Source organism: Salvelinus fontinalis, chromosome 4 (assembly GCF_029448725.1).
Source record: "Salvelinus fontinalis isolate EN_2023a chromosome 4, ASM2944872v1, whole genome shotgun sequence".
NCBI lineage: Eukaryota > Metazoa > Chordata > Actinopteri > Salmoniformes > Salmonidae > Salvelinus > Salvelinus fontinalis.
The window spans coordinates 33815407-33837442 of NC_074668.1; the positions used below are offsets into that span (position 1 = coordinate 33815407).

General features: G+C 43.4%; 1 protein-coding gene across 1 annotated transcript in view; it reads right to left on the bottom strand.

The window, feature by feature from the left end:
• Positions 1–369: 369 nt before the first annotated feature.
• Positions 370–22036, bottom strand: part of LOC129853587 (phosphatidylinositol transfer protein beta isoform-like) — a 35709-nt gene continuing 14042 nt past the window's right edge. The window contains exons 8-11 of the mRNA XM_055919779.1: positions 11000–11077; positions 8535–8645; positions 6825–6947; positions 370–2419 (exon numbers count right to left, since the gene is read on the bottom strand). Coding sequence (XP_055775754.1) covers positions 2369–2419; positions 6825–6947; positions 8535–8645; positions 11000–11077 — 363 coding nt within the window. The 3' untranslated portion in view covers positions 370–2368. The remainder of the gene's footprint in view (positions 2420–6824; positions 6948–8534; positions 8646–10999; positions 11078–22036) is intronic.

The following is a 22036-nucleotide window of genomic DNA, read 5'->3' on the forward strand; positions in this document are numbered from 1 at the left end:
TCATGTCCTGTCAGTCACTCACAACTGAAACGGACATGAGTACTCATGATATCTCTACTCAGTTATGGGGTTCAGGAGAGTCCAGTTGGCCATCTATCTGCTGGTGAGTCAGTATTGCTGTATTGTCCCTGGGGAAGTGTGTGGATAGTAAACAACACATGTAAACACATGATATCACCCAGAGCCATGCACACTCTTTGGGTGAGCACTAAACCAATCACTAAGGTTCTCACATCCCCCTGTAAGGCTTTCACAATAAAAATAGACCATCAAGCCTTATGCTCTTCATAAAAAAATATTCCATCCATCTTAGCTGCAAGCATGTCTGTATATATAAATAGGCAGAATGGCTGAGGTTGAATGACAAGGTAAGATACACATGCATTCTTTATTGTCCCACAAGCACGCAGACATGCACACAATAACATGAAGGCACTTTGGTGCTTAAACAGAGTAGCATTCAGGCTCCAGCACGGAACTGTCCGACCGGCTTGCTGCTGGGGAGTGCTGTTGTCTACATCAGTACAGTATCACGGCAGGGAATAATCACCCCACCACAGTTCAATAGAACAAACATGCATTAGGACCTTGAGCACATTGTGTGGTTCAGCTAAAACAGATCTTAAAGTCATTGCAAACCAATCAAGCCCTTCATCTACCCCAGGGATGGGCAACTCCCGTCCTCAGGGGCCAGAGTGGTGTCACACCACCCCCATCCCTAGCAAGCACAGCTGATTAAACAAATTGCATTCTAATTCTTGCATGATTAGCTGTTTATTGGAGTCAGGTGTGTTAGCTGGTGCTGGGGCAAAAGTGAGAGACCAACTCAGGCCCCCGAGGACCATCCCTGTTCCACCCTCTGTTGATCAGTGTCCCTGTAGTAAATCCTAAAAGACTACTGAGTGGTTCCTAACTGGTGCCCGTGTGGAGCCAAAAGACATGGTGGTGCTCGCTAGCGCCCAGAAGCAGAGAGGGAAAGGGGTAGATGACAGAGTGGAGGTACAGTATGTCATGTGGGGGTACTGTATGGGTACAGTAAGGCAGTGTAGTGCTGAGTGAGTAGGTAGGGAGGCAGCTGCGACTGTAAACAGGCCCAGTCAGGTGTGGCCTGGTCTGGGCTAGGGTGGTGGCCTGGTCTGGGCTAGGGTGGTGGCCTGGTCTGGGCTAGGGTGGTGCTGGGTGTCTGTTGACCTGATGCCCATGTTCAGCAGGATACGACCAGCAGCAGAACACGGTCCCAAAGATCCACAGGAATAAGGCAGAGACAGGCAGGCTACTGGGGTGGTGGACTGCAGGGTGGGGTGAGTAGTGCGTGACAGAGACGAAGGGTGTAGCACCATCTGTGACTGTTTTTCAGTGCGGTTTCGCTCTGGGGACATCCGCTGGGGAGGAGCGGATTGAGTGAGTGTGAGCGTATGGAGAATGGGGAGTGTGGGAAAAACAGTGACAGCTCCAAACACTCCAACAGCCACTTCCCTTCAGTTGAAGGATCGTGCAGGGATCTGCCCAGCTTGAGCTTGGAAGAGATCAGCCACCGCAAAGGCATTCACACCTGTGTGTGTGCGCGGGTCTACATGTGCATATGAGTGTGTGTTTGTGTTAATTTGCATTGGAGTGAGAGTGAAATACCTGTGTGGACAAGATTGTCAGAGTGTTAATAAGATGCAGAGGGAGGGGGAAAGATTAGGATGGGCACAGGTGCCAAGGGTGTCAGTAAATCTCTTAATGAACGCCATGGCAGGAAGGGACACGTTTTTGGAGAACACACTGACAGGCTCTCTTTCGCCAGCTAATGGGAAAACCATAGAGTTATGAACAGCTAGAAGAGGACAGGGAGGACATTGTCTTGAAAGGAATGATCTGGGGAAAATATCAATGAATACAAAGGAAAACAAAAAAATGGGCAAGGCAACAGACCACAGAGGAACGATCCTACTCGACTGGAATAACAAAATACAGGTCCAACACCTGCCATAAGGGAATCATGCAAATTAAATGCTTTGAAAATATTAATCTCTCAACAACCAAGCAGCCCTCTAAGCGTCTATCAAGAGAAGATAGAGGGACTAGTCTATCAACAATGGTGGTGGTAGCTGGCTTTACTGAGGTCATTGCTTCTTGATAACGTCTTTAGCCCAGGAGATCAAAATTAAAAGCTATGATCGTGTCACTTTCTACAAATCAATTATTCTGTGGATAGAATGTCTATAATTGGATGCAGGTAGGTCAGGGTGCTGGTCTATTGATCGATTGGAGCCCTCGTCCTCCACATCCTGAATCAGTAAGGTAAAAGGTGGCACGCAGGGAGCACACGTCGAAATTCTTCATCATCAACTTTACTCTTCATCGCTGTTTAAAACCCTCCATCTCATTCGGCATCTGCAGCACTGGTTCCCCGTACTTGACCTTGTTTGCGAAGCTGAGGTAGAGAAAAGTGGATAGGCAGTGAGAGAAAGAAATAAACAGACATTTACTACATCTCTACCGAGACCAAACAAGTGGGGGCAGGTTCTGTGAGAGCATGCGTCAACAAGTGGAATTCTGCGAGAAAGGCTGCTTGTTACTGGGAAAGACACTGGGATGAATGTGGCTCAGAAATTCCAGCATTCTGTTCACCGAGAAGCAATCAACATTTAGAATCTTCAAACTGTTTCTTTTTTTAAAGAATGTCTAAAAATGGTTCTTATTGAGCCCTTGTTTATCTTGTAGGTAGATAAAGGCATTGGTTTCAGGTCCTCACACCCTAAGGCTGATGACTTTAGAAAGTCAATTAGTGGCTGAATCTGATAGCAGAATACCTTAATGGAAGAGTTCAACCACACCATACTGGCCCTAAACAGAGGACTAGAAATCTGATGAAATGAAATCTGATGAAATGACATGTGGATTCTACCTTCCACTTCTCCCTCCCTCCTCAATCTCAGCACAGGCTCCTTTTCAACTGCAGAATTCCATTTGTATGTTAATGAGGCAGAGGAAGCCACCTTGAAGGGTTTTTCTCCCCCACCACCACCCCACCCATGTTAGCACACAAGCAGACGACAGGTGCATCAGCTCCAAAACATGGTATTTCTCACTCACAGTGTAGTCCAACCACAACACTTTTGGTTTAAGATCCTGATACATGAATTACTACTCAACCTCATTTCACCTGAAGTCTATACATAAGGTGATAAAGCTCTCTAGGACACTGTGCTGAACCATCTACAGGAGCTGGGGGTGTATGGTTGTTGAACTGGTAAAATGGCAGAAACTGAGCTTGTCGTTATAAATGGTAGTCGACTCCAACCCATGGGTTCCGCCCTGTGGAGCCCTACAGTACTGGCACAATGTAACCTTGGCGACCCCTCAGCTCAGAAGCCCAGGCCAAGCACTCCTCCATGCCGAGGGCCTCTTTGATGGCACCAGTCTGTTTACATAGTCCAGGAGAAAATGGGAAACACATGTAGGATTGGGCGAGATGTAGAGTGGGAAGAAGCAGAGCTCCAAATGATCAGCTTTGGTGCCAGGCCAGGAATGCTTGAGCCCGCCACACTTCGGCCAGTCCGGCCCAGATTCCTCCATGTACGGCCAAAAGCGCTCAGATTGATATTCCGAGTGGGGCCAACAGGGTGTGAGTGGTAAAGGCCTTACTGAGAATGTGATACAAACAGAAGTCTGCAGTGCCAGATGAGCGTTTTTGTGTGTGTTTGTTATCCATATTCTGTATGGCCTTTCTTTGGACTACAGATACAAGGCCAGAACCCAGTGCTGACTATTTGTTAGTTGGGCTTTACCTGGCTGCCATAGCCTTTTTAAAACCTGCTCTCTCGCCTTGGCTCTGAAAACAGGCTGAATAGATGTCTGCCCTCATATGTGGAGATTGAGTAGACACACACACACACACACACGGCAGGGAGCTTTTCGCAATGTCAGCAATACACTTAACGATCTGGCAAATGCTTCATTTCTCTGAGATCTGGTGTTATTGATTAACTAATACAAGTCAGAGTTATGGAAGTTCACGTGACAAGAACACACACATAGACACCCACACAAACCAGACCATAAATCCTTCTTATGACACCACTGTATATGGAGTGAAAGCAGTGTAAACATGCAGCAATACCAAGAGAACCCAGTGGGAGAAGACAGACAAGGAATCCATGAGCGATAGTGGAGGAGGAACCAACATGTCTGCTATTGGCTCGACTCTAGTTGCACTTACACAGCCTTCCTCAGACCTACACCTGGAGCAGCTACTCGTCTGAAGCCTTCGTGCCTCGAACAGAGCCCTTCCTACGCATCTAGATGTAAAATGATAGAATCAGGAGGCCTGTAAGGGCAGAGGTAGAGATTGGGGGAAAGGAAGGGAGGGTTCCCACACAAGTTACCCATCTAAATGTCTGACTTTTTAATGAATTCAAGGATGAAAGTTTTGTATTATAATGAACAATCACAATGGACCAAGACTAGGCTGTCTATTCCAAAATGTAGGCTTGACTGTATAAAAGGAGTGATAGGCTATACAGTGCATTCGGGAAAATATTCAGACCCCTTGACTTTTTCCACATTGTTACTTTACAGCTATATTCTAAAATGGAATACATTGTCCCCCCCCCCTCAATCTACACACAATACCCCATAATGACGAAGCAAATTTATAAAAAAATGGAAACTGAAATATCACATTTACTTAATTATTCAGACCCTATACTCAGTACTTTGTTGAATCCCCTTTGGCAGCGATTACAGCCTTGGGCCTTCGTGGGTATGACGCTACAAGCTTGGCACACCTGTATTTGGGGAGTTTCTCCCATTCTTCTCTGCAGATCCTCTAAAGCTCTGTCAGGTTGGATGGGGAGCTTCGCTGCACAGCTATTTTCAGATCTCTCCAGAGATGTTCGATCGTGTTCAAGTCCGAGCTCTGGCTGGGTCACTCAAGGACATTCGGAGACTTTTCCCAAAGCCACTCCTGCATTGTCTTGGCTGTGTGCTTAGGGTCGTTGTCAGGTTGGAAGGTGAACCTTCGCCCCAGTCCGAGGTCCTGAGCGCTATGGGGCCGGTTTTCATCAAGGATCTCTGTATTTTGCTCCGTTCATCTTTCCCTCCATCTTGACTAGTCTCCCAGTCCCTGCTGCTGAAAAACATCCCCACAGCATGATGCTGCCACCCCGCTTCACCGGAGGGATGTTGGCAGGTTTCCTCCAGACATGACGCTTGGCATTCAGGCCAAAGAGTTCAATCTTGGTTTCATCAGACCAGAGAGTCTCGTTTCTCATGGTCAGAATCTTTTAGGTGCTTTTTGGCAAACTCCCAAGCGGGCTGTCATGTGCCTTTTACTGAAGAGTTGCTTCCGTCTGGCCACTCTACCATAAAGACCTGATTGGTGGAGTGCTGAAGAGATGATTGTCCTTCTGGAAGGTTTTCCCATCTCTACAGAGGAAGTCTGGAGCTCTGTTAGGGTGACCATTGGGTTCTTGGTCGCCTTCCTGACCAAGGCCCTTATCCCCCGATTGCTCAGTTTGGCCAATCCTGTCTCGGAGCTCTACGGACAATTCCTTCGACCTCAGGCTTTGGCATTTTTTTTGACATGCACTGTCAACTGTGGGACCTTACATAGACAGGTATGTAACTTTCCAAATCATGTACAATCAATTTAAATTTACCACAGGTGGACTCCAATTAAGTTGTAGAAAGTTCTCAAGGACTATCAATGGAAACAGGATGCACCTGAGCTCAATTTCGAGTCTCATAGTAAAGGGTCTGAAAACGTATGTAAATAAGTTCAGTTTATTTTTTAAATAAATTTGCTATCATTTATAAAAACCTGTTTTCTCTTTGTCATTATGGGGAATTGTGTGTAGATTGGTTAGGAACAACATTTAATTAATTCATCTTAAAATAAGGCTGTAACGTAACAAAATGTGGAAAAATTCAAGGGGTCTGAATAATTTCTGAATGCAATGTATGTGATTACAATTCTCACAGTTGAGGGATTTCTTTGAAAATATCACACATTTCCCTGACTTTTCCAGAATAAACAATGTGTGGGAACCCTGGGAGGGGGAGACAGACAGGCTGGAGAAGGGGATATGGGCAGGAATGTAGAATTCCACCCCCATGTCCCTTTGGACCAGCATGGTCGAATCAAACAAACACGGTAAAAAAAAGTGAACCGTCCCTCTACTGATAACAAGAACACTAGGACTGATGTTCCTTTCAATATTATCATTTAGCAAAATTATGAAAAGCAGTAAATAAAGTCACATAAGATGGGAAAAATGACAATGTCATAAAATCATACACGTTTTACTTTGTCATAAAACACAAAAAGCTGATTTATTTACATTAAAGTATAAGAGGGGATCATTGATTTAACAGATTGAAATAAATTAACAGGATGTTTAGCTCAGATTTTCAATTAAAAAGGTCCAAATAATAATCAGAATTCTAGGAAAAGGATCTAGGGAGGGATACAAATTTAGAGTGAATGTTGTGTCTCAGCACCACCAATGAACAGACCAACCAGCATCACTTCCAGAGATGCTGATGACTCTTCCAGTGAGCTTCCTAACATTACCACTGTCTCTGAAGGATGACACCACAGACAGGCTAAGACAGCCTGCTATCCAACCACGGCCAGGACCCACAAGGCAAACACCAGACCGACACTGCCAAGCACATAGGGCAGCACTGCAGTGATTTGCCGCCATGACAAGGCTAAAGAGATGATGCCTAAAAACAGCACACTCGCTCTAATGGTTTTGGAGGTTGAGTGTAGTAAGCCTTGGTAAGTATTGAACCCTTCTCCTGTTTTTAATCCAATATGTTCCTTTGCATACCTCCTCCAGCTCCTTCTGGGTCTCCGCCTCCATCCTCCTGATGTCCTCCATAGTCAGCTCCACCCACTTGTCGATCCAACAGAACAGCTGGCGATGGAAGTTAGTGAAGATGCGCTTCTCTTGCTGGAGGAGAGAACATGGATAAAGGCATACAGAGGTAAAGAAAAGGGTACCAGAAAGCATGTGTCAGATAGAATAAAAAGGAAGGTACACATCTTGGTCAGATGCTATACAGTCTAGTCCTGGATATCAAAAGACTGAGCATAAACCATATAACCCAGGTGTTTGAGGTGTACCTACAGATTCATTTTCAGTGCTGCTTAGATTATTATATTCACTCTTGATGATTCAGTAGGCAGGATTCCTTTGACCCAGGTTTATTTTACTAAAGCAATGTCGGACAAAAACCAATGTGACATGTGGAATGGAAACACAGCTACAGGAGAAATGTTCTAAAGATTAATACAAATTGTATCATTCGACAGAGGTGGATTGTTCTTTATTGCAAAAATGACTTGTTTTTGAATAAATTATGATTGCCGAATAATTAAGAATGCACGTGATGTCATCACAGAACTATAAAAGTTCCCCTCCACATTTAATTCTAAATACCAACTGATTGCTAAATCTATTTTTCGACTATAAAAATAATTGTCTTGACTTTCAAGAATGCCTGAATGGCGTCGCCTTGCTTTTCTGGTTGGCTGGATGCAAGTTTTACCATAAAATTATATCAGATATAGGCTACAGTTGGCACATATTCTAATAATTATGGCAAACAGTCAATTCTTGCATTCTATCCATGCTGGCTTTTGCAGGCCACCTGAGACATGAAACAGATCGGTGGGAAGGCATACAGGCTGTCGCCAATTTATTAATGTGCGATTTGCCTAAATGGATAATGGAAACACTTCAAACCACTTCATTTTTATTCAACACTAGGTTTTTACTGAGTTACAGTTCATAAGGAAATCAGTCAAATTAAATAAATTCATTAGGCCCTAATCTATGGATTTCACACAACTGGGCAGGGGCGCAGCCATGGGTGGGCATAGTCCCACCCACTGGGGAGCCAGGCCCAGCCAGTCAGTTTTTCACCACAAAAGGGCTTTATTACAGACAGAAATACTCCATTTCACCAGCTGTCCGGGTGACTGGTCTCAAGACGATCCCGCAGGTGAAGAAGACAGATGTGGAGGTCCTGGGCTGGCGTGGCTACACATGGTCTGCAGTTGTGAGGCCGGTTGGACCTACTGCCAAATTCTCTAAAATAACGGAGGTGGCTTATAGTAGAGAAATTAACATAAAAATCTCTGGCAACAGCTCTGGGGGACATTCCTGCAGTCAGCATGCCAATTGCACGCTCCCTCAAAACTTGAGACATCTGTGGCATTGTGTTGTGTGACAAAACTGCACATTTTAGAATGGCCTTTTATTGTCCCCAGCACAAGGTGCACCTGTGTAATGATCATGCTGTTTAATCAGTTTATTGATATGCCACACCTGTCAGGTGGATGGATTATCTTGGCAAAGGAGAAATGCTCACTAACGGGTATGTAAACACATTTGTGCACAAAATGAGAGGAATAAGCTTTTTATGCATATTTTCTATCACAACTTTAATGTCGACAACAACAACAAATCATTGGACAAATTCATGGAAACATTGCTAGTGTCTATTAACCTGAAGGGAAAAAAACATGTCCTAACCTTGTGAATAAAGCTCTCCACCTTGTTCTGCAGGCCCCACCACTTGAACTTGACAGTGACCAGTTTGTAGGCACACATCCTCGGGCAGTCAGCCTTACTAACCAGCTCCTTCTGTTAGTAGCAACACAACAGGAGAACAGACACTGAGCAAACAATGCAAGAAGACACACTAGATAATTTATGTTGACCAGATATTACAAAAAAACTGAATATGCAAATAAGCAAAGTTTATGCAAACTTCCCAATAATGGAACTCTCAAAGAGAAGAAATCAGAGTGTGATTTGTAGAACACAGAAAAATTAAACCGGTTTGGACAAATCTCTGCGGTATTCCAAACATTAAAATGTCATTAATACATCATGTTTTGGAAACGAAGCTTAATAAAATAATTATCGATATGAGAATATGCAGTAGACGGATAAAAGTCTTCTAATCTACAAAACAGTTTTAAATCCATCTGCAGCTTGCACTCTGTCTCCCTGAGAGGAAGAGAGAGAGAGCAAAGTGGATAAACTCCAGATGAAGGGACCATTTCTCTCGCTCCACCCTGACAGCGACACTGTTCCAGACAGGCATGCCTTTGTGGCCGGGGAAGGCAGATAAAACGGTGCTCGCATCACACAGTGATAACGGCATCTCAGCACAAAGCCGGTTCCATTATTAACACCCAAGACCTGCTTGCCCCCAGAACACACACGCGCACATCACTCCCAGAACACCGGTTTAATTAATCACTTCATTCTAGCGCTGCACACAGGCAGAAATGCCACAGACCTGCCGCAATCACACCCATCCCACCACCGTTTGATGCTCCCATCACAGAGGAGAGAGGGGGATGGTGGGAATGAAAAACATTCTAAATTTGCGTAGGGTTTAGCTAGAAAAGTTGTCACCGCTAAAGGAGAACTTCACATAAAACGGAAACCACATCAAAACATTTACGGTGACATTTCTTCTCTCCCTCTCCCGTCGCCCTGCTCAAAGGACCAGGAGTTTTCAGAAATACAAAGTGTGCCAATACGGAAGCATGTGTGCACGCAGAGATAGAAGAGTTCTACTGCTCTGAGAAGCTGGCACAAATAGTGTTCTCTGTTGTAACTTTAATTATGATTCTCTCATTTTTTCCTCTCCAAAAAGTGTGTTTCCATGTCCAAGGTGGGGGGGGGGGGGATCTAAATGAAAAGTTGCTTTAGACTTTATAAAGCTGTTTAGCAGTCTCATTTGTGCAAGTTGTCGCAGAGCAGAAAAACTTTTCCACGTTGAACTATACTGAACAAAAATATAAATACGTAACATCTAACAATTTCAACTATTTTACTGAGTTACAGTTCATTAGGAAATCTGTCAATTGAAATAAATTAATATATGGATTTCAGATGACTGGGCAGGGGCTGGGCCTGGGAGGGCATATGAGCCAGGCCCACCCACTGGGGAGCCAGGCCCAGCCAGTGAGAATTAGTTTTCCCCCCACAAAAGGGCTTTAACACAGACAGAAAAATAGTCCTCAGCTTCATCAGCTGTACGGGTGGCTGTTTCAGAAGATCCCACAGGTGAAGAAGCCGGATGTGGAGGTCCTTGGTAGGCGTGGTTACAAGTGGTCTGCAGTTGTGAGGCTGGCAAGACGTACAGCCAAATTCTCTAAAAACAACGTTGGCGGCAGCTTATGGTAGAAAAATCAACATTCAATTATCTGGCAACAGCTCTGGTGGACATTCCTGCAGTCTGCATGCTGATTGCACACTAAAAACTTGAGACACTTGTGACATTGTGTTGTGTGACAAAACTGCACATTTTAGAGTGGCCTTTTGTCCCCAGCACAAGGTGCACTTTTGTAATGATCATGCGGTTTAATCAGCTTCTTGATATGCCTCACCTGTCAGGTGGATGGATTATGTTGGCAAATTTGAAATGCTTACTAAAAGGGATGTAAACAAATTTGTGCACAAGATTTGAGAGAAATAAGCTTTTTATGCATATGGGACATGTCTGGGATCTTTTATTTCAACTCAAACATGGGACCAACCCTTTACATGTTGCGTTTATATTTGTGTTAAGTATATAAGGGCTGTAAACTATTGCTGGGTGGAGATCTAACTAGTTTGACATCATGAGCCTGTTTGCAGGGCTGTAGATGAAGGGTTTGATGGGAAAACAGTGTCTCTGGATGAGCTGTTTTCATCACCTCTCAAAAAATATATATCTCACAGACTCATTGGAAAAAACAGAACTGTTCCTAGCTCAAACTAAGAGAGACAACACACATAGTACATTCCAGAGCAGACAGCCACGTACAAATACACACTCCTGGCAGGCTGAGCGAGTGTGAGCAGGGCTGAGACAGGAGGGGCTAATCTGACCTGATCACTTGCAATTTCTATTACGCCCAATTAGAGCAGAGAGAGGTGATTTGTCTTCATCAAACTGGAGTCACCCTCCCTCCCCGGTGTTCCAGTGAGAGGCATACCTTCCAGTTGGGTCCAAGGGGTCCTCTACCAGTCTTAGCTGACTTGAACAGAGCAGGATCCTCATCTGCCTTGTAGTCCTGGAGAGGGAAGAGAAGGATGACAATTAACACTTTATTAATCAAAACACAGAACAAATCATTTCAACACATATGTATTCCACATTAAAAAAAAGTTTAAGGTTGACGGTTCTGCTAAAGTACCACTTCAGCATGGTGGTGCCACCCCCTGGCCCTGTGGAACACCCACACTGCTCAAATCATTAGACAAACGCAGCTTTTTTAGCTTAATAATGTTGCCTCGGAAGGAATGGCAGGCTACAGACTGTTATGGGTACTTGGTAATTGCCTGCTCTTCAGTAGCTAACTAGAAATGCATTTAAATGTACAAATCAGGATTTTCTGACAAGGTGGTGCTGATGTAGGCCTAAGGTTGGGTGAGGGGGGGGGTCAGTCAACATCCACATATGGAAGCTGAAGTGTTTAGCCTTTTTGAAAAACCTTTAACTGCCATTTCCTGAAACCTTGAGTTAAATTATATCAAACAATGTAGCGAACACAGAAGTCTTGTGTTTGATCCTAAATTAAATTGCAGTGGTCTCAATAACACTTTCACATATAACACATCAAATTCTTATTATAATTTTTTTAAGTGTCTTTCTGTGGATAGTATAGTGGAAATGTAAACTGGCTTAATTCTGTTTGGGGAGAATATTCGGAATAATTATATTACTGGATGAAATGCAATAGTCTAGTTAACTGTAGGCTATTTGACATATGAAACAAAGGAAATAGGCTAATATGAGCTCGTTTCAGATCTCCATCTCAGGCCTAATCCATCAAGTTAGGTCTGACTACTACGCTACCATTCATTCAACATAGGGCTGGGCGATAAATCAAACTCATTTGATTAATTCGAATGCATGTTTTGCGTGATATTCCAAATGCACAATAATCAACATTTTTATGAGCGTTTATGGCCACTTGTTCTCATGATGTATTTTTGGTCTTGTCTCTTTCACTCCTCTGTGCACCTTCCCAGAGATCTGTATATAATGACGAGATGCTCATGTCTCCGCCCTAACAATCGGAGTCGTTGTCTCAAAGGCGTGAAGGCAGGCGACAAGCGTCAGTCCAAAATAAGCCCATAGAAACACATTGTCCTTATTTTAGCGAGTGAAACCTCTCACTTTGTCCATTCCTCTATGGTTTACACACACACCAAGCCCCTCCCCCTGCCTCTCACGCCAACAAAGTTGAGAGATCACCTCTTCCTCTCTGACAAGCGGTTTCAACACGCTATTTTCGTTTGGTCCATCCAAATCAGTCATTTGGACACAAACACATTGAGACATTTTACTGTAATTATTTTCTAACAATACCCTTTTTATGTCTCAACTATTCAAATTGCGTGCAGAGCAGACACTACTAAACCAAGAGTATCAACGAACATTGATTCTGTAAAATGAATGCTCAGGTTTGTCACACGCGGCATTGGTACCCCTAGCAGTATTTTAGCCAAAGACTGTCATACTAGCTGTCTAGTTTGTGTTTTATAGAATGTGCAATAAGCATAAAACACAATTATATAAAGAATTGGCAACACGTTCGCATTCTAAGAAATAAGGTAGGCCACTTGATTTCAACATCTGAACAGGCTAACAGGCTTTTCAAACAGAAGGGTGTGTTCATAGCAATTACACTGTTCAACCTTCTTAGCTAGCAAATAGATCCAAGTTGGCTAAACTTGAAATATAAAGATTAACTGGCTAATACCTAGCATGTGGGATTGAGAGATTGTTGATGAGACCGGTGTTAATTTTCTATAGCCTAATGCCTGCTATAAGAAGTTGGTCATTATTAGTGAATGTGCATTATGCATGGTTCTAGTTAAATTTGTAACAAAAAAAGGCATTTTCATGTACTTAATAGCCAGATCAGTGATTGCAATTACTATTCATTTTTAAACTGGTTAAACTATTATGCTAAAAGGACCCCCCGAGTGGTGCAGCAGTGTATGTACGTACACACACACAGTACCAGTCTAAAGTTTGGAAAAGCATTCTTCGTGAAGCTGGTGGAGAGAATGCCAAGAGTGTGCAAAGCTGTCATCAAGGCAAAGTGTGGCCATTTGAAGAATCTCAATATAAAATACATTTTGATTTGTTTAACATTTTTGGTTACTACATGATTCAATATCTGTAATTTCATAGTTTATGTCTTCACTATCATTCTACAATGTAGAAAATAGTAAAAATAAAGAAAAACCCTGGAATGAGTAGGTATCCAAACTTTTGACTGGTACTGTGTGTATATATATTTATATATTCTGATTAACTAATTAGATTATTTGTTGGTCATATGAAAGGCTTATATTTATCCTAGGTATAACTTCTCAAGCCCTAAATTCATCAGATTATTGCTGACTGTTTGAAATGCAGTGTATTTGAACATTAAATTGTACAACACTTATTTCTAGATCACGATGTATCTCGATAATCTTTGTTATTTGCCCATAAGTTAAAAAAATTAAAAAAAATAAAGGAAATGTGATTTTTCGGCCATATCACCTACACTTAAACAAACATTGCTTGTTGTCATTGATGAACTGAGTACTCTTACATTATTAGAAGCCTACTATTGACATACAGCTATATCAAGGAGAGATCAACAACTGATTAATTAACAGACTGTTAAAGATTAGTTGGCCTAACATAACTTTCTGTGAAGGACTGTATTAGCGGAAGAGCTCTCTGTCATGTGGGTTTCCATCCACGCAGTGACGCACACTGAAATACCGCAACAACGCACATTTCCTTGCTAGTCAATGTGCTCAAGCCTACTACCGTTGCGGAGATCAAAGCACGCAAGGGCAAGAAAGTGTTCTCGCTTAGTTGACTAAATGTTATATAATCGAACTACCTTCGTCAAAATGACGCCTTAGCCAACTACGAGATAGTGGTTATATGCTTGACAAACATACATTTTTGGAAAATGTATTTGGCAGTTGGTTTTCCATTTTTACCCTAACCTTTTTCTTCACATCAGAGGTATCTACTCTGACCTCAAAATGCATGCATGGTACACAAAATGCGTGCAGGTCTGCAAAAGTCATACCGGGCCCTCTAAAGCCCCTCTAACCCATGTGTCTGAGAGTTGGCCCTGCACTAATGCTGCCCTCTGGGCAGAGGGGCAAGGGGACTCCCATGAGAGAGGCCAGGGTCTCCTAGGCTAGGTCTACCCTCCACAGCCCCTCTGCCCAGGGCCCAGGCTGCAGCACCAAAGCCCAGCCCTGTGCCCTCCACCATGCACCCTGTCAGGTGGGAACTTGTTGATGCCACCAGCAAATGGCTATGCTGACATTATAGATGGCAGAAGGGCGCAGGCTGGTGCCAGTGTGTGTAGAAGACTGTGTACGTGTGTCTGATGGCGTGCATAACTGCTCCCCCAGACACAGGAGAGACTGCTCCCCCAGACACAGGGCAGAGGAGAGACTGCTCCCCCAGACACAGGAGAGACTGCTCCCCCAGACACAGGAGAGACTGCTCCCCCAGACACAGGAGAGACTGCTCCCCCAGACACAGGAGAGACTGCTCCCCCAGACACAGGAGAGACTGCTCCCCCAGACACAGGAGAGACTGCTCCCCCAGACACAGGAGAGACTGCTCCCCCAGACACAGGAGAGACTGCTCCCCCAGACACAGGAGAGACTGCTCCCCCAGACACAGGAGAGACTGCTCCCCCAGACACAGGAGAGACTGCTCCCCCAGACACAGGAGAGACTGCTCCCCCAGACACAGGAGAGACTGCTCCCCCAGACACAGGAGAGACTGCTCCCCCAGACACAGGAGAGACGGCTCCCCCAGACACAGGAGAGACGGCTCCCCCAGACACAGGAGAGACTGCTCCCCCAGACACAGGAGAGACTGCTCCCCCAGACACAGGAGAGACTGCTCCCCCAGACACAGGAGAGACTGCTCCCCCAGACACAGGAGAGACTGCTCCCCCAGACACAGGAGAGACTGCTCCCCCAGACACAGGAGAGACTGCTCCCCCAGACACAGGAGAGACTGCTCCCCCAGACACAGGAGAGACTGCTCCCCCAGACACAGGAGAGACTGCTCCCCCAGACACAGGAGAGACTGCTCCCCCAGACACAGGAGAGACTGCTCCCCCAGACACAGGAGAGACTGCTCCCCCAGACACAGGGCCATCTTCCTCACTGTGTATCACAATGCTGAGCTCCCAGCTGCACTAATACACAGGCACTAAACCCATTCACTACCACAGTCAAACATACAGTTCGAACTAACTCACTAGCGCAGCAGGAGAGTAGACCCACACACTCTAGCAGCATAATACACAAGCGCGATAAGGCTTTGCTGTACCATTGTTCATTAAGGCTGTATCTCAAAATCAGTGTTCGAGTTGGGCCGGATCGCCATACCGACACCGCCATCTTTTTGTGAACTGCGTACCGGCTCCTCTACAAAACAAAGTGGCCCATCACCGGCCCGGATTTGCACACAGTGTCAAAAAAAGGTTGATCAAAGCAGAATGAAGGCAGGATCTGCATTGAAAAGCAATGGAGAGTGGGCATTCATATCTGTAAATCCAGTCAACAATTCGTGAGGGAATGCGCCGATTGAGAATGTGCAGAATACACTGTTCCAAAACATAACTAGCCTCACTACAAGCCATCTCACTAGTAATTATAAGTATTATGTCTTTCGACAGGCACTGTTGAGAAAGACATAACACCATTATTGGAAAGCTGGTATTCCCCTCTTATTAAACAGTAGGCTAGCCATGTAACTCCGACAACATTAAAAATATTCTAATAAGTCGAATTGACAAATGACTTCCATGCTGTGCATAGATCTCCCCTGAAAGAATAATATATTAGCTTTAAGGTTATAGATAAACATGTTTTCACTACCTTGCTTTGAAGTAGCTTACCTTATTAAATTAATCAGGGATGAAACGGATGAGGGAATACTTGTATTAAGACAAAAGTATTTAGTTGTGTTGCAATATGCTATATTAAGGGTGGCCAACCATCCTCCAGGATAGCTACTGGGTGTGCAGGCTTTTGTTTGAGCCCTGCTCTAACACACCACATTGTAGCCGTAAAAATCAGCTGCTCACACAGAACCTTGATAAGCAGACACGGGTGTGTTTCAAGGCTTGATCAAAAGCCTGCACAACCAGTAGCTCTCCAAATGGAGGGTTGACCATGTGTTTTATACAGAAGCCTAAACAGCGCATTTATTCTACTTTGAGGGGTTAAGTGCCTTGATCAAGGGCATAACAGCAGGAGATCGTAGGCCTACATGGGATCAGAGACCAGCAGCCTTCTAGTGTCAATACCCAGGGATGCAAACTAGGTAACCCATCTGATCCATGTAGATCCGACGAGAAAAGTTATTTGGGGGGGGGTGTTTGGATTACTACTGGCTGTGATGCGCATTTGGAGCAATACTGGCTGTATAATCTAATGCTCAGGCCTGGGATCAGCCGGTCCTTAACATAACAGAATGCAGCACGTGACTGAAGAGAGAAGCGACAACCAACTTCCTAGTTACAGAATCAGCCCGCGCTCTGAAAAGACAGCGGAGATTGGACAGACAGTTTGCCAGTTACTGCAGCAGCACGTCAAATCAAATGTTATTGGTCACATACACATGGTTAGCAGATGTTAATGCGAGTGCAGCTAAATGATTGTGCTTCTAGTTCCGACAGTGCAGTAATATCTAACAATTTCACAACAACTACCTTATGCACACACAAGTGTAAAGGGATGAATAAGAATATGTACATATAAATAAATATAAGGATGAGCGATGGCCATGCGGCATAGGCAAGATGCAGTAGATGGTACAGTATATACATATGAGAAGAGTAATGTAGGGTGTGTAAACATTATATAAAGTGGCATTGTTTAAAGTGAATAGAGATACATTCATTACATCCAATTATTAAAGTGGCTAGAGATTTGAGTCTGCGTCCCCTGAATGACCACTAGAGGTAGGTGAGAAGCCTGAAGACGAAGGTGATGAAGCGTACTTCATGAGCTGTAACTGAAAAACAACTGGCATTTGGAAATTGAGGTGAGGGAGCAAGTGTGGTGGAACAAGAACTGTTCAGTATCTTGCTACAATAGCTGAATTCTCCGTTAGCTAGCCAGAGAAATGTTCAGCAACATTAGCTGATCAAATAATTGAGTTTATGGTGTGAAATTTAGCTGGCTAACAAAGTCAGACAGCTAAATAGCTAACGTTACAACATCAGATGAGGTAACGTTGGCTCGAGGAACCAATTAGCTACAGTATTAACTGAGAATTCGATCAAGTCTTGCCGTTCCTCATGCTAGAACGTTAGTTACTCACTGGACCTGGCAATCTGTGTGAAATGATAACTAGTTAGCTAATGAACTTACTATCTATCAACTAAATGTTTTCCCTCTATGTGGTTAATTTTCAGAATGAGAGAATTAGGTGAAAATGAGGAGTTGCTTGTTAAACAAGTGGAATCAGGGATCAAGTGTAGCTGGAGCTGGGCCTGTCTTAAAACATTTGCACTTTGTAAAAAATTAGTTCCCAAATTAAACTGCCTCGTACTCAATTCTTGCTCGTACAATATGCATATTATTATTACTATTGGATAGAAAACACTCTCTAGTTTCTAAAACCATTTGAATTATATCTGTGAGTTAAACAGAACTCGAGTTGGAGCAATTTTCCTGTGAGGAAGTGAGAAGCCTGAAATCATGCAGGCTGTTCTGAGGTCGGTTTATTAATTTGCCTGTCTTCTATTGGTTGAGATGCACTGCATACGCCTTCCCCTGGATGTCAGCAAATAGTGAGAATTGGAATGGAGTTGCTAGGCAGATCTGAGGCCTTATAAATAGGCTCGGAACGCGAGGTCCTCTCTTTCCTTCGTTTGCTATGACGCAAAGCAGACCTCAGGATGTCGTTCTAGAATGCTCCCGTTATAGCCCTTAGATATATCCGGCTCTGATTTTATTCAATATAGGGGTTAGAAACATCATAACGTAGTTATTTTAAACAGAGTTATTTCAGTTTATGTGAGTATATTTTCTTTGTGCTGCGCAATAGTGAGTTGGGCACGTCTTCGCCACATGGCTAATGTTTACAGCTAATTCCAAAGTTGAAGGCGACAATCTACAACCGAGCAACGATTCTTTTGGACAAAGGACAACTTGCCCAAGATTCTGATGGAAGCTCATCAAAAAGTAAGAACTATTTATGATGTTAATTCGTTGTTCTGTTGAAAAATGTAAAACTCCTATTCCGCCATTAATTTCGGCACGGTCTCGCTGTAACGCACGCTGTATGTCTAGTAACGTTAATTTAAAAAATCTAACACAGCGGTTGCATTAAGAACTAATGTATCTTTCATTTGCTGTCCAACCTGTATTTTTTAGTCAGGTTTATGATTAGCTATTGATTAGATTAGGTGCCTCTCCAAGATGGCGCCGGACAGATTGCTTGAAGTTTGACTACTAATCACATTGTATAACCACGATTTGTGCCGCTACATATGCACATTTTCGAACAACCCTATATGCATTGTGTAATATGATGTTACAGGACTGTCATCTGAAGAAGTTTATGAAGGTTAGTCAAAAATTATATATCTTTTGCTGGTTTGTTACGATCGCTAACCTTTGCTGCTGGTAAATGGCTTGTGTTTCTGGCTATTGTGGTAAGCTAATATAATGCTATATTGTATTTTCGCTGTAAAACACTTAAAAAATCTGAAATATTGGCTGGATTCACAAGATGTTGGTCTTTCATTTGCTGTATGCTGTGTATTTTTCAGAAATGTTTTATGAGTATGTAGGTATTTGACGTTGCTCTCTGTAATTATTCTGGCTGCTTCGGCGCTATTTCAGATTGCAGCTGCAATGTAGAACTGTGATTTATACCTGAAGTATGCACATTTTCCTAACAAAACATATGCTATACAATAAATTTGTAATCAGACTGTCATCTGATGAATTTGTTTCTTGGTTAGTGGCTATTTATATCTTTATTTGGTCGAAATTGTGATAGCTACCTATGCAGGAAAAAAATGGTGGGAAAAAAAGTTGTGTCTTTTGCTATCGTGGTTAGCTAATAGATTTACATATTGTGTCTTCCCTGTAAAACATTTTAAAAATCAGAAATGATGGCTGGATTCACAAGATGTGTATCTTTCATCTGGTGTCTTGGACTTGTGATTTAATGATATTTAGATGCTAGTATTTACTTGTGACGCTATGCTAGGCTATGCTAGTCAGCTTTTTTACTGATGGGGGTGCTCCCGGATCCGGGATGGTGTGCAACTAGAAGTTAAGCTGGATGCCACTGTAGAGGTCAAAAGGAACACCACACACATACACACTTTCCCCTCTCTCACTTGTTCAATAAGATGGATAGAAAGAGGTATGCCAGGTGTACTCTGACTGAACGAGATAGATTATACCAACAAAGGGTGTCGTGCTCTGCTGGCACATTAATGTAGAACCGATGTACACAGGCAGATATATATTTTTTTGCTATGAGTTAGGTTCACATGAACCACTTTATTTTACACAGACTGATCATATTCTTTGTTGTTTAAATGGTACAGTTATAACATTTCAACATGGTACCCAGCCTAAAAGTCACTAGAAGTTAGCATTTTAAAGCTGATAAAAAGTCACCTTTTTGGGCCCTTACCAGTTTGCATTCCTACAATACCACATTTATGCTAACTTTCCATGTAGGCTACATAGACGCCACCAATTATTAGACATGGAAATCTGGTTAAAAGTCATTCAAAAGTCATGAAATGCCATCTGTCAAAACGTGTATAAACCCTGAACAGTGAATACTCAGAGGTCTCTCTAGCATAATGTCAATTGGGAATTCCTGTGAACATAGTCTAATGGACCGACTTGGGGAAAAGACAGCTCCTGCTCCTTGTTCATCCCAAAATCAACCACTCTTCTCAAATCAATCAATGGTGCTAAATTTCATGTGGTACTCCTAACCTTTGAAAGATGGGAGCCCTGCACACACTCTTAACAGTCTCACAGTCCTCTTCTGGTTTCATTATTAATCGTAAAGAGCTCAGAGAGAGAAGTGCAAAGTCAACTAGGGCTGAGCAATTGGACCTAAAAATCAAACCTAGATTTAAAAAAATATATACACTGCTCAAAAAATAAAGGGAACACTTAAACAACACAATGTAACTCCAAGTCAATCACACTTCTGTGAAATCAAACTGTCCACTTAGGAAGCAACACTGATTGACAATAAATTTCACATTCTGTTGTGCAAATGGAATAGACAAAAGGTGGAAATTATAGGCAATTAGCAAGACACCCCCAAAAAAAGGAGTGATTCTGCAGGTGGTGACCACAGAGCACTTCTCAGTTCCTATGCTTCCTGGCTGATGTTTTGGTCACTTTTGAATGCTGGCGGTGCTCTCACTCTAGTGGTAGCATGAGACGGAGTCTACAACCCACACAAGTGGCTCAGGTAGTGCAGTTCATCCAGGATGGCACATCAATGCGAGCTGTGGCAAAAAGGTTTGCTGTGTCTGTCAGCGTAGTGTCCAGAGCATGGAGGCGCTACCAGGAGACAGGCCAGTACATCAGGAGACGTGGAGGAGGCCGTAGGAGGGCAACAACCCAGCAGCAGGACCGCTACCTCCGCCTTTGTGCAAGGAGGTGTACTGCCAGAGCCCTGCAAAATGACCTCCAGCATGTGCTAGCTAACAAGGTTGAACAGCTGAATTGTTATGAACACACCATTATGTTTGCCTCTGTTTGAACAGCATGCTAGCCTGTACACTTTGTTCAGAATTTATCAAATGTGCTTATTGCACATTTATAAAACACAAACTAGACAGCTAGTATAAACAGTCCTTGGCTAAAATGCTGCTAGCAGTATGTGGTACTCCAATGCAGCATGCGACAAACTGCGCATTCATTTTACAGAATCAATCTTCATTGATACTCTCGTTTTAGTAGCGTCTGATCTGCACGCAATTTGAATAGTTGAGACATAAAAAGTGTATAATTAGAAAACTTCTCTATTACAGTAAAATAATGTCTCAATGTGTTTGTGTCCATATGACCGATTCTGGTGGACCAAAGCTCAAGTGCAAATAGTGAGTTGAAACAGCTTGTCAGAGAGGAGAAGGGGATCTCTCAACTTTGTTGGCTTGAGAGGGAGGGGCTTGGAGTGTGTGTAAACCATAGAGGTATAGGCAAAGCGAGAGGTTTCACTCTCGGTAAAATCTGTCCAAAACAAGCTTTATGGGTTTCAATGGGCTTATTTTGGACTCAAGCTTGTCGCCTGCCTTCCCGGCTTTGGGACAACGGGCGGAGACGTGCATCTTGTCATTATATAAAGATCTCTGGTGTAAATGGGAAGGTGCACACAACAGCACAGAAGGAGCAAAAGAGACGAGACCAAAAAGACAACACGAGAACAAGTGGACATAAACGCAAAAAAAGACTCCTAAAAACACCTAGATTCTTGCAAAACAGGATTTGGAATATCACGCAGAAATGAGAATTAATTTGATATATTGCCCAGCCCTAAAGTCAACTTAAAACAAATGTTGTGAAAAATAAAACGCCTTTCAAATTACAAACAGCTCAAGGGCCCAGCAATTTTAAATAAATCATGATGCGCCTGCAGCTAAAAGCTGCTTTTCAGGGCTATCGGCCAACAGGAGGGAGCCAAACGAGCAGAATGGAAGAAGCACACACTAATTTGGCTGTTTTAATGCTGAAAGCTTCATCACTATAACAATACACTGTGCTGCTCTAATGAGGTCTGTGAATCGATGTGCCTTACACTGAGGAAGTGTGTGTGAGAGGGCCAGGCGTAGGAGCGCCATGAGCCTTAATTACACTAACAAACTCATCTGTGGTCCCTTGGCAGGCCAGGCCCTGCAGCCTTGCCTGAGGCACAAACCTGATAGGGCCCTCAGACAACTCCTCCAGCAAGGCAAACACGTCCGCCTTGTTAGACACCT